Source organism: Chiloscyllium punctatum, chromosome 13, assembly GCF_047496795.1.
Source record: "Chiloscyllium punctatum isolate Juve2018m chromosome 13, sChiPun1.3, whole genome shotgun sequence".
NCBI lineage: Eukaryota > Metazoa > Chordata > Chondrichthyes > Orectolobiformes > Hemiscylliidae > Chiloscyllium > Chiloscyllium punctatum.
Genome location: NC_092751.1, coordinates 94,017,436 through 94,031,863, shown reverse-complemented (window position 1 = coordinate 94,031,863; position 14,428 = coordinate 94,017,436). Strand labels below are relative to the sequence as shown.

The 14,428-nt window shown below is 39.7% G+C and overlaps 1 protein-coding gene across 9 annotated transcripts in view; it reads right to left on the bottom strand.

The window, feature by feature from the left end:
• The window catches only part of LOC140484679 (inhibitor of nuclear factor kappa-B kinase subunit alpha-like), a 165,475-nt gene that overhangs the window by 16,233 nt on the left and 134,814 nt on the right, over window positions 1–14,428 (bottom strand). For all 9 annotated transcript variants that reach the window (XM_072583279.1, XM_072583283.1, XM_072583284.1 and 6 more), the window contains 4 exons: window positions 11,885–11,946; window positions 10,436–10,545; window positions 9,764–9,813; window positions 7,086–7,185 (listed from right to left, as the gene is read on the bottom strand). In XM_072583279.1, coding sequence (XP_072439380.1) covers window positions 7,086–7,185; window positions 9,764–9,813; window positions 10,436–10,545; window positions 11,885–11,946 — 322 coding nt within the window. The remainder of the gene's footprint in view (window positions 1–7,085; window positions 7,186–9,763; window positions 9,814–10,435; window positions 10,546–11,884; window positions 11,947–14,428) is intronic.

The following is a 14,428-nucleotide window of genomic DNA, read 5'->3' as shown; positions in this document are numbered from 1 at the left end:
AGTAGGAAAACTCAAAGGCCAGGACCCAGGAGAGTGCACGCCCTGGAAAGTTCCCCTACATTTGGGTTGGAACAATTAAATTGCTTAATGACACCTAAATCAATGTTAATTAACGTTTGGTTAAAGGTCACCTAATTGCCATGGAGGTTGATATCGGCACAGCTGTATCTGTGATTGCAGAATCGGTCTTTAATAAGATTCGCTTGGGATTCCAGTCTTTGAACTTGTCTAAGACCTCAGCCAGACTGAGAAATGCCATAAATTAAGGGTATGACTTTGGTTCCAGTCTCCTCTGAGAAGCAGTTGGTGCAGTTGCCATTAATGGTAGTAAAAGGCTTGGGCCCAAGCTAAGAGGGACATAACTGGTTGAGAAATGTTCACCTTGACTGGCTCAAAAATTTTTGATTGGAAAATAGCTGCTTCTGAGAAATCCTGGTGAAAGAACCAGAAGTTTTTCAAGAAGGGTTTGGGACTATCAAAGCCAAAGCCACTTTACATGTTGACCAGTTCGCAATTCTGAGATTTTGTAAGACCTGCCTGGTGCCATTTGCCTTGCGGGCAGAAATAGATGCTGAAATCAGAAGGCTGGAGAGCGAAGGAATCATCAAACCTGTGTAGTTTGCAGAATGGGCAGCACCAGTCGGATCAATGGTGAAACCTGATGGCTTGTTCGCCTTTATGGAGATTTTAAGCAACTAATAATCAGCTTCTCACAGCTGGATAAATACCAGATGCCTCGTATAGAGGACTTGTACACAAAGTTGGCGAGGGGGTTGGCTGTCCTTTATGAAGCTGGACATGAGCCACGCCTACATGCAAAAGCGACTGGGTGAGGAGTTCCAGAAGTATGCTACGATTAAAACTGTAAGGGTTCATATCAACATACAAGACTGCCATTTGGGGTATCATCAGCTTGCACTCTTTTCCAGCAGATCATGGAGACCATTTTGCAAGGACTACCCCAGGTTGCCATTTATCTGGTTGACATACTAATAATAGGGAAGACCAATAAAGAGCACTTGAAGAGCTCGGACATAGTGCTTCAACACTTCTCCCAGGTAGGCCTACGCCTTAGGTGGGAAAAACATGTTTCAGGCATCTCAAGTGACTTACTTGGGTTACAGAGTAATCAAAACTGGATTATACCCATTGGAAGAAAAAAGTGAGTGCAATCAAAGAAGCCCAGCTCCCACATGTGTACTGGAGCTGAAGTCTTTCTGTGGGTTAATGAATTATTATGGAAAATTCATATGTAACCTAGCCTCCATCTTCACACCCCGACAGTTGCTATTAAAATAGGGTCAGCCTTGGAAATGGTTGCGAAGCCATGGAGCAGCCTTCAGGGAAGTGAAAAAGCAGCTATTATCATCTAAGGTGTTGACCCACTACAATCTGAAGTGAAAAGTATATTGATATGTGATGCCGCCCTGTATGCTATCAGGGTAGTGTTGGCTAACCAGTGGCCCAAAGGAGAGAAATGTCTGATAAGTATGCTTCCTGGACTTTGGCTGATCATAGAATCATTATATAGATCATTGAATCCAGCGAAACACAAAAATGCCCAGATAGAGAGGTAGGTTTGCTGGTCATATTTGGTGTGAGGAAGTTCTACCAGTACCATTTTTATGGATGGGAATTTGTCATAATCATAGATCACAAATCCCTGCTCGGGTTACTGAAGGAAGACAAGGCAATTCCACCCATAGCTTCTGGTATAAGTCAGTATTGGACCCTTATTCTCAGAGTATACAAGCACAAGTGACTAATGCGGATGCCTTGAGCTGCCTCCCACTGATGGATACACCCTGGAAGGTTTTGGTTTTCAACTTTCTGGACATCCTTCAGTCACCGCGGACAATATCTGACTGTGGACACAAAAAGATCCTGCCCTAGCAAAACTTAAAACAGCTGGTAGTAATGGGGGAAAATAGAAGGGCCATCGCAACCAGAATAGAAACCTTTTGGACCCAGCGAGAGCAGATCACTATAGAAAACATCATACTACTGTGGGGAGCAAAGGGGATTGTCCCAAGTAAAGGTTGCTGCTGGTTACTGGCCAAACTTCACCAGGGTCATCCAGGTTTTCCAAGGTGATGAAGCTAGCAAGAAGCTATGCTGGTGGCCAGGGTTGAATGCTGACATCATGGTGGAGCAGATCCCAGAAAGCAAACAAGGACAAAAACTGCCAACAGCAGCACCCCCACACTCATGGAAATGGCCAGGTAAACCCTGGACTCGGTTGCATGTCGACTAAAAGGGTCCTGTCACGGGCTCCAATGTTCCTGGGTCATTGTGGACCCCCATTCAAAGTGGTGGGCTGTGCATAAAGTTTGTTCAGCAAACTCATGACAATTGAGAAGCTGTGAGCATTGTGGTCAGAGACATGGGGATGTCATTTGACAGCAGGCTGTTTGAATATTTTCTAGAGTCTAATGGCATTTGGGACATAAGGACATTTCCAACTCACCAGTTGTTGAATGGTCTATGCAGAAAAAGCAGTACAATGTTGAAAGTAGGCTTAAGGAAGCAGCCTATAGCGTCAATAAAGACAAAACTGTCCCACTCTGAGTCAACTATAAGACCACCCAACATGCAACAGGGATAGCTTCAGCAGGGTTGCTGATGGGCAGAAGACTCCACACCAGGTCAAACCTGATATTTCTAGGCCTGGGAGGGTGCAGGGGAGAGACAGCATGCACGCGAGAGAGAGAGAGAAAAACAGCAGAACTTCAATGTTAGCCGAATGCCTTCTCCAAGCGAGAGAGGCAACTTAGTTCGGGGGGTGGGGGGGTTGGGTGTCTATATTCCAAGCACTGTTTTGTTTTATCTAATTGGACTGTCTGATATGTATGTGTTACTGTTTTGTGATGACTGCAAGTGGATTTGAGGTTTGTCCTCATTTCCCTGAAAACTAGTTGAATGGTGGGGTTTGGTGCCTGGCTTTGCCGCTTCTCTCCATTGTAAATTGTTGTTTCACTGTATACAGCTGTTAATATTAATTGTTTTGTAAACTGTGTTGTTTCATAAAATAGAAAAAAGTTAACCAGGAGAGTAGAATCTCCTCAGGCGAGGACTGCCTCTGAGCTGGCTGGCCACAGCCAGTGTATTGTGCACTAATAAAGGGTGACTTCGTGACTGGACCCAGCCTCTGTGCAGTTACTTCACTGAGCATCCCTGCTTGGCCACACCTTCAGCTGCCAATAGCCTAGGTTGTGCAATTCACTCTCTAAACTTCACTTCTCTTTCTTCCTTTGGACAGAGTAAAACCCACTTCTTTGACGAAGCTTTTGTTCATCACCTCTTACATTTGATTGGTGTTGAGTCACATTTTGCTTTACAACACTTCCAGCAAAGATGCCATTAAATATACATCTTGTCTTGGTATTAGACGGTGTGCAATACTAGCCTTCCTCCACATTCCCTTTTAAAACTAGACAGTAGGAAAAGGTAACAGATCACAAACTGTACTTGTTATAAAACAGAAGCAAAATATCACATATTATCGGTGAAGTGGACATAATTTTCATTTCATCAGTGAACCCTGATATTCATGCATTGTTGAGTTGCATAGGAAACAAATAGAAATACAATGAAATAAAAGTACTTTCAAAGTACTGGTAGTAAACAAAGAACCAAAATCAAAGGAAAATTTAACCTGATCAGGCATAAAGCGTAAAATGCATACAATGTCAAAGATGAATTAACCCAAATCAAAGTAAATTGATGGTTATGTTAGGGCTTCCATGACAGGTTAGTGACCGTGGATAGTCCAGATCATCTGTTCTTAGATGGTGGTGTGGTATTTTAGGGAATGTTTTTAGACAACATAAAATATTCTCAATTATTTGGCAAAAGGGATTACAGCCCTTTGTGTTGAAATAACTAGCAAATATTGTCACCCTCAGACAGGGAGAATAATCCAACTGAACTATTTTACATAGCATGTAGTAAATGTCATAAAATAAACTCTTACAAGAAGTGGAGGAATTTACATGTAATAAAAAAAACATTTTAAAAACATGTATATTCTATATAGTTAAGGCAGTGAACAACATAGTTGAATAGCAATGACTAGGAACTAAACTAGATCTTCCACATAAATGTTGTGACCACAAGAGGAGGCTCAGAGACTGGATATTTTCTGGCAAGGACCTCGAATCCTGACTTTGCAATGCCTCTTGGCCACCTAGAAGGCATTACTCAGAGTTCAATGTGGAACACTGTCCACCCTCTCCCCACTTCTGCTTATAAAGGGGAGAGCTGCAGCAATGGAGTTCTGCACAACAAAGCAGTCTGCTAAATCAGGGAGTCAACCACCACCAAAACGTTCACCTTCCATAACAATGGTGTACCATGACTACACAATGTACAAGATATATTGCAGCAACTCAGAAGTTTGACCTCGAATGTCTGGAAGGATGAGCACAGTGGCATACAGGATATCACCACCTCCAAATTGCCCACCATCCTGATTTGGAAACATATTGCTGTTCCTTTACCAACAAAGTAAAAACCTTAATCCTTCCTTATCGCACTGCGATAATACCTTCACTATATTAATTGAAGTTGTTCATGATATGGTGTTGGACCAGGGTGGACAACGCCAGGTTATAGTCCAACAGGTTTATTTAGAGGCATGAGCTATTGAAGCGTTGCTTCTTCATCAGGTGGTTGTGCAGCAGGATCTGTGTCATAGGTGTTCCTTGAAATAAACTCCACATTTCAATTGTGCCCATGCCCTACAATTTCCTTCCCCATCCTATGCATCCTAAAGCTTACCTAATTGCATCATAATTGCCTTTCCCCCAGCAATAACTCTTGCCCTGCATTATACATCTATCCTTTTCCATCGCTAAAGTAAACATAACCAAATTGTGGTCACTATTAGCATCCAAATCGAACACCTGGCCAGTTCATACCCAGTCCCAAATCCAAGGTGGCCTTGCCCCTTGTTGGCCTGTCTACATACTGTGTCAGGAAACCATCCTGCATACAATGGACAAAAACTGACTAATCTAAAAGTACTCTAGCTACAGTATTTCCAGTCAATATTTCGAAAGTTGAGGACCCCCATAAGAACTACCCTCATAATCTCAATCCTATCCATAATTATCTTTGTTACCCTTTCCTTTACATCTCTGGAACATTTGGAGGCATATAGAAAACTCCCAACAGGGTGACCTCTCCTTTCTTGTTTCTAACTTCAGCCTATACTACCTCAGTAGACAAGTCCTCAAACATCCTTTCTGCCACTGTAATAATGTACTTGATTAACAATGCTACACCTCCCCGACTTTTACCATCTTCTCTGTTCTTCCTGAAATACCGAGATCCCAGAACCTGCAATAACCATTCCTGTCCCTGCTCTGTCCATGTCTCCGAAATGGTCACAACATTAAATTCCCAGGTACCAACCCATGCTGCAAGCTCACCCACCTTATTCCGGATGCTCCTGGCATTGAAGTAGAAACATTTCAAACCACCTTCCTGCTTGCCATTGAACTCTTGAAACCTCATTTCTGACCTCACTACTCTCAACCTCCTGGATGCTGGAACTACAATTTAGGTTCCCATCCCTCTGCTGAATTAGTTTAAACTCTCCCAAAGAGCATGAGCAAATTCCCCCCCCGCCACTCAAGGTTACTGTATCCCTCTGGTTCAGGTGTTGACCATCCTGTTTCTCAACGTCTCACCTACCCCAGAATGAACCCCAATTATCCAGATATCCAAAACCCTCCCTTCTGCACCATCCCTGTAGTCACGAGTTGAACTCCCCCTCTCCCTATTCCTTGCCTCGCTAGCACGTGGCACAGGCAACAAACCAGAGAAAACAGAGAAAATATCCTCAACCTTGCCTAAGCGCATCATAATTGCCTTTCCCCAGCAATAACTCTTGTCCTGCATTATACACCTATCCCTTTGTTCTAGCACTAAGCTTTCACCCTAAGTCCCTGAATTTCTGCCTTAAATACCCATCCCTTTTCCTACCGATGTCTGTAGTGCCTGTGTAGACCAATTTTTCTGTGCCAGAAGCTGCCCATTTCAATTCTACTTTCTAACATCTGGTTGAGAGCCTTGTAGGTTACAGCATTTCAGAGGCATATCCAAGTTCCTTTTGAATGAGCTGAGGGTTGGCTTTCAGAGTGTAATTTAGAAATAGTATAAACAGTGCTCTAACTTTCAAAACTACACATTCTACAGTCAACATTGAACAAATTGTGTTATACTTGTAAAAGGAACTGGTGGGAACGGAAGAAAACCGGTAACAAATTGCACTTAAATCTAGTTCGTGCTATAGGTGAAGCAGATGTAGGTTTCAATATAACAAATGCTGGATGACATGATTATTAAGCTGGAGGTACACCTAAATATTTTAATTATTTTGCCCTTGTTCAGCACTGAGCTGGTTGAAAAATATTTGTTCAATTATAAACAATTTTCAAGTCAGTTGTCGGAATGAAGTGGTGCATGATACCATTAAAATTTAAGTGACCAATAGACACTTGATCTGGTATGGTTATTTTGTAAATGTGTTTTTAAAAGCAATGAATTAATGTCCAATTTCTTGGTCACTCTCATTTTATTCCCAGGATCTATTAAAGGTACATATCAAGCTATGATTATTCAATTGGAAGATCTGATATTGACATTGGCCAGTGGGGAGGGAAAGAGCACACATTGCTTCAGCCAAGCCTAACCTTATTCTAATCCAATATTGATTCAAGCTGATACTTTATTAGGGTTAAGAATCAGGAATCAAGGCAAATATAATATCTTGCTCTTCCCTAATTAAGGTGAACTGGGTCCTCCTTAAAATTAGCCCAAATGAACTAGTCATAAAACATAACATATGAACTGTATCCTCAAATAAAAACAAATTGCTGCGGGAACTCAGCAGGCCTGGCACCATCTGTGGGAAGCAAAACAAGAAATAACATCTGCTATTTTAAAAAAAATTAACACATGACTTCAATGGTAACCTTCTAAAACAATATACATTAATTCACCATTAGCTAAACTGTTATCAGCACTGAAATTTTACACCTTTCAATTATTTATAAATCAAAACACTTTCACATTTGTACCTGAGATGGGCATATAGCTCCTTTAGCACCCGATCTTGATTCTGCACAGTTTGAACAATGATCTTCACCATTTCTGTGCTGTCTCCATATTGATGTGAATCTTAAAAACAGAACAAAAACCTGTTTTCACTTGTTAAGGGATTTTGGGAATTCACTGGACTTAGAACAATAAAGGGAAGCTGCCCTATTAATAACTTTCTGAAATAACTCTATTTCTAGCACTCATACAGATGCACCAGAGCACATATACTCAACAATATTGATATCAGTGGGATTAATGTCATCTATTAACAGACAAATCGTGGGCTTGTCATCCTCAACTCTTAAGCTATTTTCTTTACATAAACTAAAATAAAATTAAACGGCCCCATAATCAGGCTCTTAACAGGTGAACAATATACCAACTCCGTTGTCACCAGGGTTAGAGTGGATACAACTCTTGAAAATGCTTCAATGAGGATGAAACTGGTGCTGTGCCAAGGAGGATGATGATACCGGTTTGTTCCAGAGATATTCAGACCAATTCCAATAATAAGTAGATGTTGTAGTTTGCATTTCTAATACTGAAGTTCTTGCTCAAGCATTCAAAAACCTTAAGTGCTGACGGAGACTCAGTGAGGCTCAAGCAAAGCTTGCTTTCCACAGACGACAGGGGATAGACCAAATCCAAAAGTTACAAATAGGATTTGCTAAATTGGAATTTATCTAAAACTGTGTGCTTTTTCATTCCTTCTACTCAGCCTAAATGTTTGGTAAAGGCAGAAACCCACAACACATTTAAGACAAAAATCAGAGAAATACTTAATAGTTCATAAGATATAGGAGCAGAATTTGGCCATTAGGCCCATCCAGTCTGTTCCCCCATTCAATCACAGCTGATATGCTCTGCATCCTTATTTTCCTGCCTTCTTTCCATCTCCCTTCAACCCATTACCAATGAAAAATCTGTTAAACTCCTCCTTAAATTTAGTCACTGTCCCAGCATCCACCACATTGGGGTAGCAAATTCGACAGATTCACAACACTTTGGAAGAAGTAGTTTCTCCTCAACCAAGTTTTAAATTTGCTACCGCTGATACTACAACATTGACCTCTGACCCTAGAATGCCCCACAACAGGAAGCATCTGCTTCACGTCTATTTTATCCACACCTTTTATTATCTTGAATACTTCAATTTGATCTCCCCTCATACTTGACTGCAACTTAGAACAGGAAGCTAGATTAAAGGAATTGTCGATAGAAAGGAAAGGTGTTCTGTTGTGTTTGTTTTTCCTAAATTTTCTCAGCCTCACAAATTATTTCTTAGGGTGTGACAGGAAAAGCTGGTAATTTGGTGAGTATCTGGTAAGTGATACAATTTGTACACAATTTCTGAGGTTCAAGATAATGTAGCAATAGATGGCAAAGTTGTTTAAAAAACAGAAACAAAGATAAAATTGAATCAAGTAGTTTAGTAGATCCTCATAACACATTGAAGATGTCATTATGAGTGAGTGTCACTACTGCAGCATGTGGGACCTGAATGCCAGTTTGGTCCACAGCAAACATGTGCGCGGGAAGGGTTTGCATTTCAAGCAGGTTCAATTCCATGTTCTTGAGCTAGTGGCTCAACGACAGACAGACAATGTGATGTATCAAATAAGGGAAAAATTAGCTGCATTGTTATTTGAGGTGACAATCACACCACTTATGATAAGGCCCTCTGATTTGATCAGTGGTCAGGATCAGGAGCGTGAGACTCTTCGTGAGGCAGGTAAAGAAATCCATAGGATAGCAGTGCAAGAATATCAGTTTCTGAAATTGTCATTGGTTTGAGGTTCTCAGCCTGTCTGAAAGAGAATGGTGGCTGCAGGGTGGGTGAGCTGACCTTGGCATACGAAACTAATCAAGAGAGGAGAGTAAGAGGAAATGTAATAGCAGTAGAGGACAGTACAGTGAGGATGATTGCCACTATTCTCTGTAGCAAAGAGGGAATCCAGATGGCAAATTTGCACATCACTCAGACTAGACCAGAGTCCACTCAAAGGAGATCAAAGTGATAGTGTTTTATCTTATTTAAAGGCAAGTGTAAGGCACTATGTTCCAGATGTGATTCAATTGGTCCACGATTAGGCTTTAAGTGCACCTTTGTGATAACTTTGAGTTCTTTCAGAAAGTAAAATCATTGTACAAAATCTTATGAATGAACTGCTGAAGATCTGGTTCCATGTACATGCAGGGATATATTTTGAACTCTATTCTTGAGCTTGACTAGACAGTTTTTGGTAAAACTGCTCACCAGCAATCGGTTCAATCTATCATTGATGATAAGACATAATGTGTGCCCATACTTTGGACGAAAAAGATCATAAAATGTATAGCTGTATTCTCAGCTGTGTGGCTCATCTTCATATTTTATTCTATTTAACATCGACCCTCAAACTTCACACGCTTTTTGCTTTCAGCAACAGTTTCAAAAAATGTTAATTTACGCTCTAACCAAGGTTTGCTGAGTTCAGACAAACTGTATTGTCACACATGAAAATTAGTTACTCCCTGTCTTAAAAAAAGACCTCACACAGTTTAATGAATTGATTAGAAATTGCTTAGGATAAAATCTAATTGTGAATTGGAAAAAAAGTGTTCAATGCTTGTAAAGATAAAGCTGAATGTTCAGAATTAAAAGTATATGCAGTACCTTTTGGTTTTCCCTTGAGCTTCCTGTATAAATCGATGGCTTTCTGTTCTCTGGAAAAGGAAAGTTATGATTAGGAAAATAATTTATTATGTCAGCGTAGTTGTAAATCAATCAAAAGAATGTCTGTGCCTTTTCAGCAACACAACTTTCTATAAGTAGCTGCTTTCATACATTAATCTAAATACGGGATGATTGGACTGGTCCACTGAAAGCAGACTTAAGGATTTTACTAGGTTATATTTAATCTAAGCACAGAGTTAAAACATTTGTTCCAATGAAAGCTCAGAACTAAATAACTGCTTTCTGCTCAATCGCACAATATACTTTCCATAAAGTTCAAAGAGCTATTACCCTCCTGCTTGTTCAAAAGCAAAGTACGTCCTGTATTTGTGTCCTCAAATTTGAGGGGATTTTTGTATGTTACACAGCTGAACAAAGATAAAGCAAAAATATCATAGAAATGAACTGAATTCAGTTTACACTGAGGCATAATAGCCATCAAGAAGTCAAGAATTTCAGCTAATAATCCTGATTTTGTTCTTTTAGTTCACAGGGTCGAGAAATTGAAAATGGCACTTTGACCATGACATTAATCCATCGATTTCAGTGACTTCTTTTTAGGAAGTTATCCCTTCAGAAAATTATAAAGGGATCGACTGATCAGTTTCTTACAGGTTTTCCATCACATCTCCCTGACGCCTTGCATATGGGCTTCTCTGCAGTTCCACTATTTCACTGTGTAGTCCCACGATCTGTTCTTCTAAATGACCAATTTCAGCAGCCTGAAAATGTCCAAAGAAATGCTTCTGTAAACAAAGTGAGCTTGCAGTTTTACTACTGCTGCTAATCTTGAACTGAAAAAAAATCTACTCAATCTTCACATATAAAAAATAACAGCTAATTCAGTTGCTAAGAGATACACAGAGAATAGCAGTAAGGTTGTGAATCTCCCTCCATGCCTGTACAGAAATAGGGAAACAGTCCAAATTCCTCCAATTTCCTTGCACTGTTACTTGCATGTCATCCTTAGCGAAAAGACCTGCCACAGCGCACTGGCCAAAAAGCAACTGAGGTACCCTGTGTCCTCAAAGTTAACATCTCCTCTGCTGCTACACATTTTACATAGTCTGCACCATTGATATGAGACAAATTTTGAACATGCAGTTCATTACATGAGTGTTTCACAACTGCTCCTCTGCCAGCTTGAACAAATGTGGCTAAAAGATGGTCATCCCAATAACCAAACTGCATGTCACTTTACAACTTTGACTACAGTGTGACTGAAAAAAATGTGGTTCAAACTTTTACAAACAATATGCCATATAAAAAGGGGTGCAGTTGAGATAGATCCCAAAAAAGAATTCAAGCCACGAGGGGCATCTTGAAACTAGTCCATATACTAAACAGCATATTTTTAATTTCACTCCTTCCACTCTGGATTGATCAATGTGACCTGTTAAAAGCATGATATAAATGCAAGTCACGCTTCTTGTTAAATAGATACAAGTATGTCAACTCAACTAGATATTAATTAAATGACCCTTTTCCTAAGAGCTATACGAAAAGGCCCAAAAACACTGCTCATTCTCCAAAAGACCCAAGTCAACTTACCAACAGAAGCAACACACTCTTGTTATGTATCTATTATTACTGTTACTGTAGCATTGTGATGATTTCTGTCCTTTGAGTAAGACAATGAGGAATATTAAGAGACTGAAACAGCATATTCTACCACATGTAGAGACATTATAAACTGGCCTCTTGTTTAACTTGTGCACATATGTATCTGTTCACTTTTACTTCCTTATTTCGCTCAAATACAGGAATTAACTTTCTGGAGGCTAAGCTTTAAAAAATGAATCAATCCAATACAGTGAAAAACAGTTGTGTAGAAGACCACAAGAAATAGACGTAAATTCAAGCAATCATTCATATCCTGGAACTGACATTCCACTTTATACTATTAAACCACCTCTGAAACTGCTAAATCATTCCAAAGTACTGAATATCAGTATTATTAATATATCACTTATCACTTCACAATTTTTGAAGTATAAAATTAGGAATTATTCTTTCGCATGAAATGATTTGAAGCACAGAGAAAGCTTGTGGTTTACTCACTTGTTTACAAGCTTCTGCCTTTTCTTCCATTTCTTTCCATGCTTTCAACATCTTCTCTGAAGCTGAGAATAAAAACATATTTTCATTTTAAACTTAAAATTTACAAAAATGTTAAAGACCAACTTACTTTACCTCAAACTCAAAAATGTTTTAATCTAAAAATCTGTAAAGGTAAGGACTATTGTCTTAAACAACTGTTGGGAAAAATGAAAGATGTAATCAATTTAGGAAGAGAAAAAGGTACGAAATTCAACCAGACAACATTGCTTTCCCTTAAGAGAACAAATACAGAATTACAGTTTCTCATGATTTCCCTCAATCGATTTATTCTCATTTCAGTTTTCAATTTTTCACCATACTCACTATATTTTCCACTTGACGAGTAACCTACTTCACAACACTATTTGAACAATTTCTGAACTTGTATCTATTCACAAGCTTTTCACTATAACAAATAATTCATCCAACCAACATGTTAACCTTTTATAACTAATTAATAATTTTCCTTGTTGCTTTACTCATATTGACATGCACACAAACATAAACAAAAAACAAATTAGAAGACTGCTAATGGACCAAATAAATCACATTTCTAGCTTTTAGACTAATGTTAAGGAACAAAATTATTGGTATAAGCTATGCATACAAAAGGATAGAGAAATATGATAAGCTACAGGTCAGCATCACTCAGACCGACTTCAAACAAATTGTAATTTAATCCAATTGCAACTATTGGACTTTTTTTTTCATCTAGCCTGATATCTAATCTGGAATTTCTTTTAGAAATGCAGTATTACAACAAACAGCTACGTAAGAGCTTATTAAATTACCAAGAGGACAAGGAATAGCATTATAGACTTGCAATAAGTCAGAATTCCTGCCTTTCCTAGTTCTGGTAATTCCCAGTGAGGCTCTAAACCACAGAACGACATGGCAGTCTAACTGGAAGAAATTAAAAGTTTTGCCCCATATCACTAGAAATGTAGAGTTACTTTAATAGGCATTTCTTATTGAGTTGGGTTTCTGTTTGTTATTAAATCTGCTAACAAGGATGCTGCTGCTGCTGCTATTTAGCAAGCTAACAATCATGAGAGAGAGGCTGAACTACAACCCTCTGACATTTCTGGATACATAATTCCACACAAAGAAAAAAAACAAACCACTACTTTCAAAATTGTCCGGACATGTTTGCTTTATAGTTAAGCCCACTTCATCTTCCTTCTCAGATCCGTGAAAGAGACAGCTCTGGTTTGGTTTGCTCTCCACTCAATTCTGGGTCGGTCCTTCTTAAATATTCAGTCACGATGAATAAGTACTGCCCAACCCTAATTGCCCATTGAGGTAGTGGTGGTGGTGTGCTGCTTTCTTGAATTTCAACAGTCCTTCTCAACAGGGTGTAGAGACATGCACAATGCTGTCATTAAAGGAGTTTCAGGATTTTGACGCAGTAACATTGAAGGAATGGTGATATATTTCCAAGACACAGATCAGTTTAGGTCAGTTTGCTGGTTGGTTTGTAAAGCAGTGAAATGCCAACAGTGGTGTTCAATCCCCACACGGGCTGAGGTGACCATGAAGGAGTCTCCTTTGTAATCTCTTTCCCTTGCCTAAGGTATGGTAGCACTCAGGTTAAATCACTACCAGTCATCTCTCTAATGAGCAGCGTATGATCTGGTAAGACTATGGCAACATACATTCAAAGTCTACATACATACATTTTCAAGTCAGGATGGTGAGGCGACTGAATAAGGAAAGAGATTCTCAGATCTCAGCTTGCCATGGTTCTTCTAACTGATAGAGGTCACAAGTTCGGAAGATGGTGCCTATGGAGTCTGGTGAGTTACTGTAATGGATTACAACAGTACACACTGCTGCCACTGTGCATTGGTGGTGAAGGGAATGAATATTCGTGGTGGATTTGATGCCAAATGAGCTGCTTTTGTCCTGGATGGTGTCAAGCTTCTTTAGAGCTACATTCATCTAGGCTTCCATCACACTCCTTACTTGTGCATCTTAGATGGTGGAATGCTTTGGAAGTTACTCACCATGGAATTGAGAGCCTCTAACCTTGAAGCCACATTATTAATATGGCTGATCCAGTTCTGATTGATGATAGCCCCCTGTTTCTGGTCAATTGGTACTTTGACTCGAGCTTCAAACAGACCTTGTGATGCCATTCTCTATCAAATACTGTCTTATTGTCAAGGGTAGTCACTCCCGCCTTCCCTTTGGGTTCTGTTCTTTTGCTAATGTTTGGACCAAGGCTGTAATAAGGTCAGGTGCCATGGTGGAACCCAAAGTTGAATGTCAGTAAGCAGATAATCCTTTGCAGATACCACTCACGAGGGCTTTCCCTCCAGTTTTCTTATAGCTGTGTGGGGTTCCAAGGAACCTTAAGTCGATGCCAAATGCTATGTGTGGAACATCACAAGCACTTTTATCTAATCCCCTCACCATTCTAACTTGGAAATGTATACAGAATGTATGTTGCCATAGTCTTACCAGACCATAGGGCTGCTCTCTCATTAGGGAGAGATGACTGGT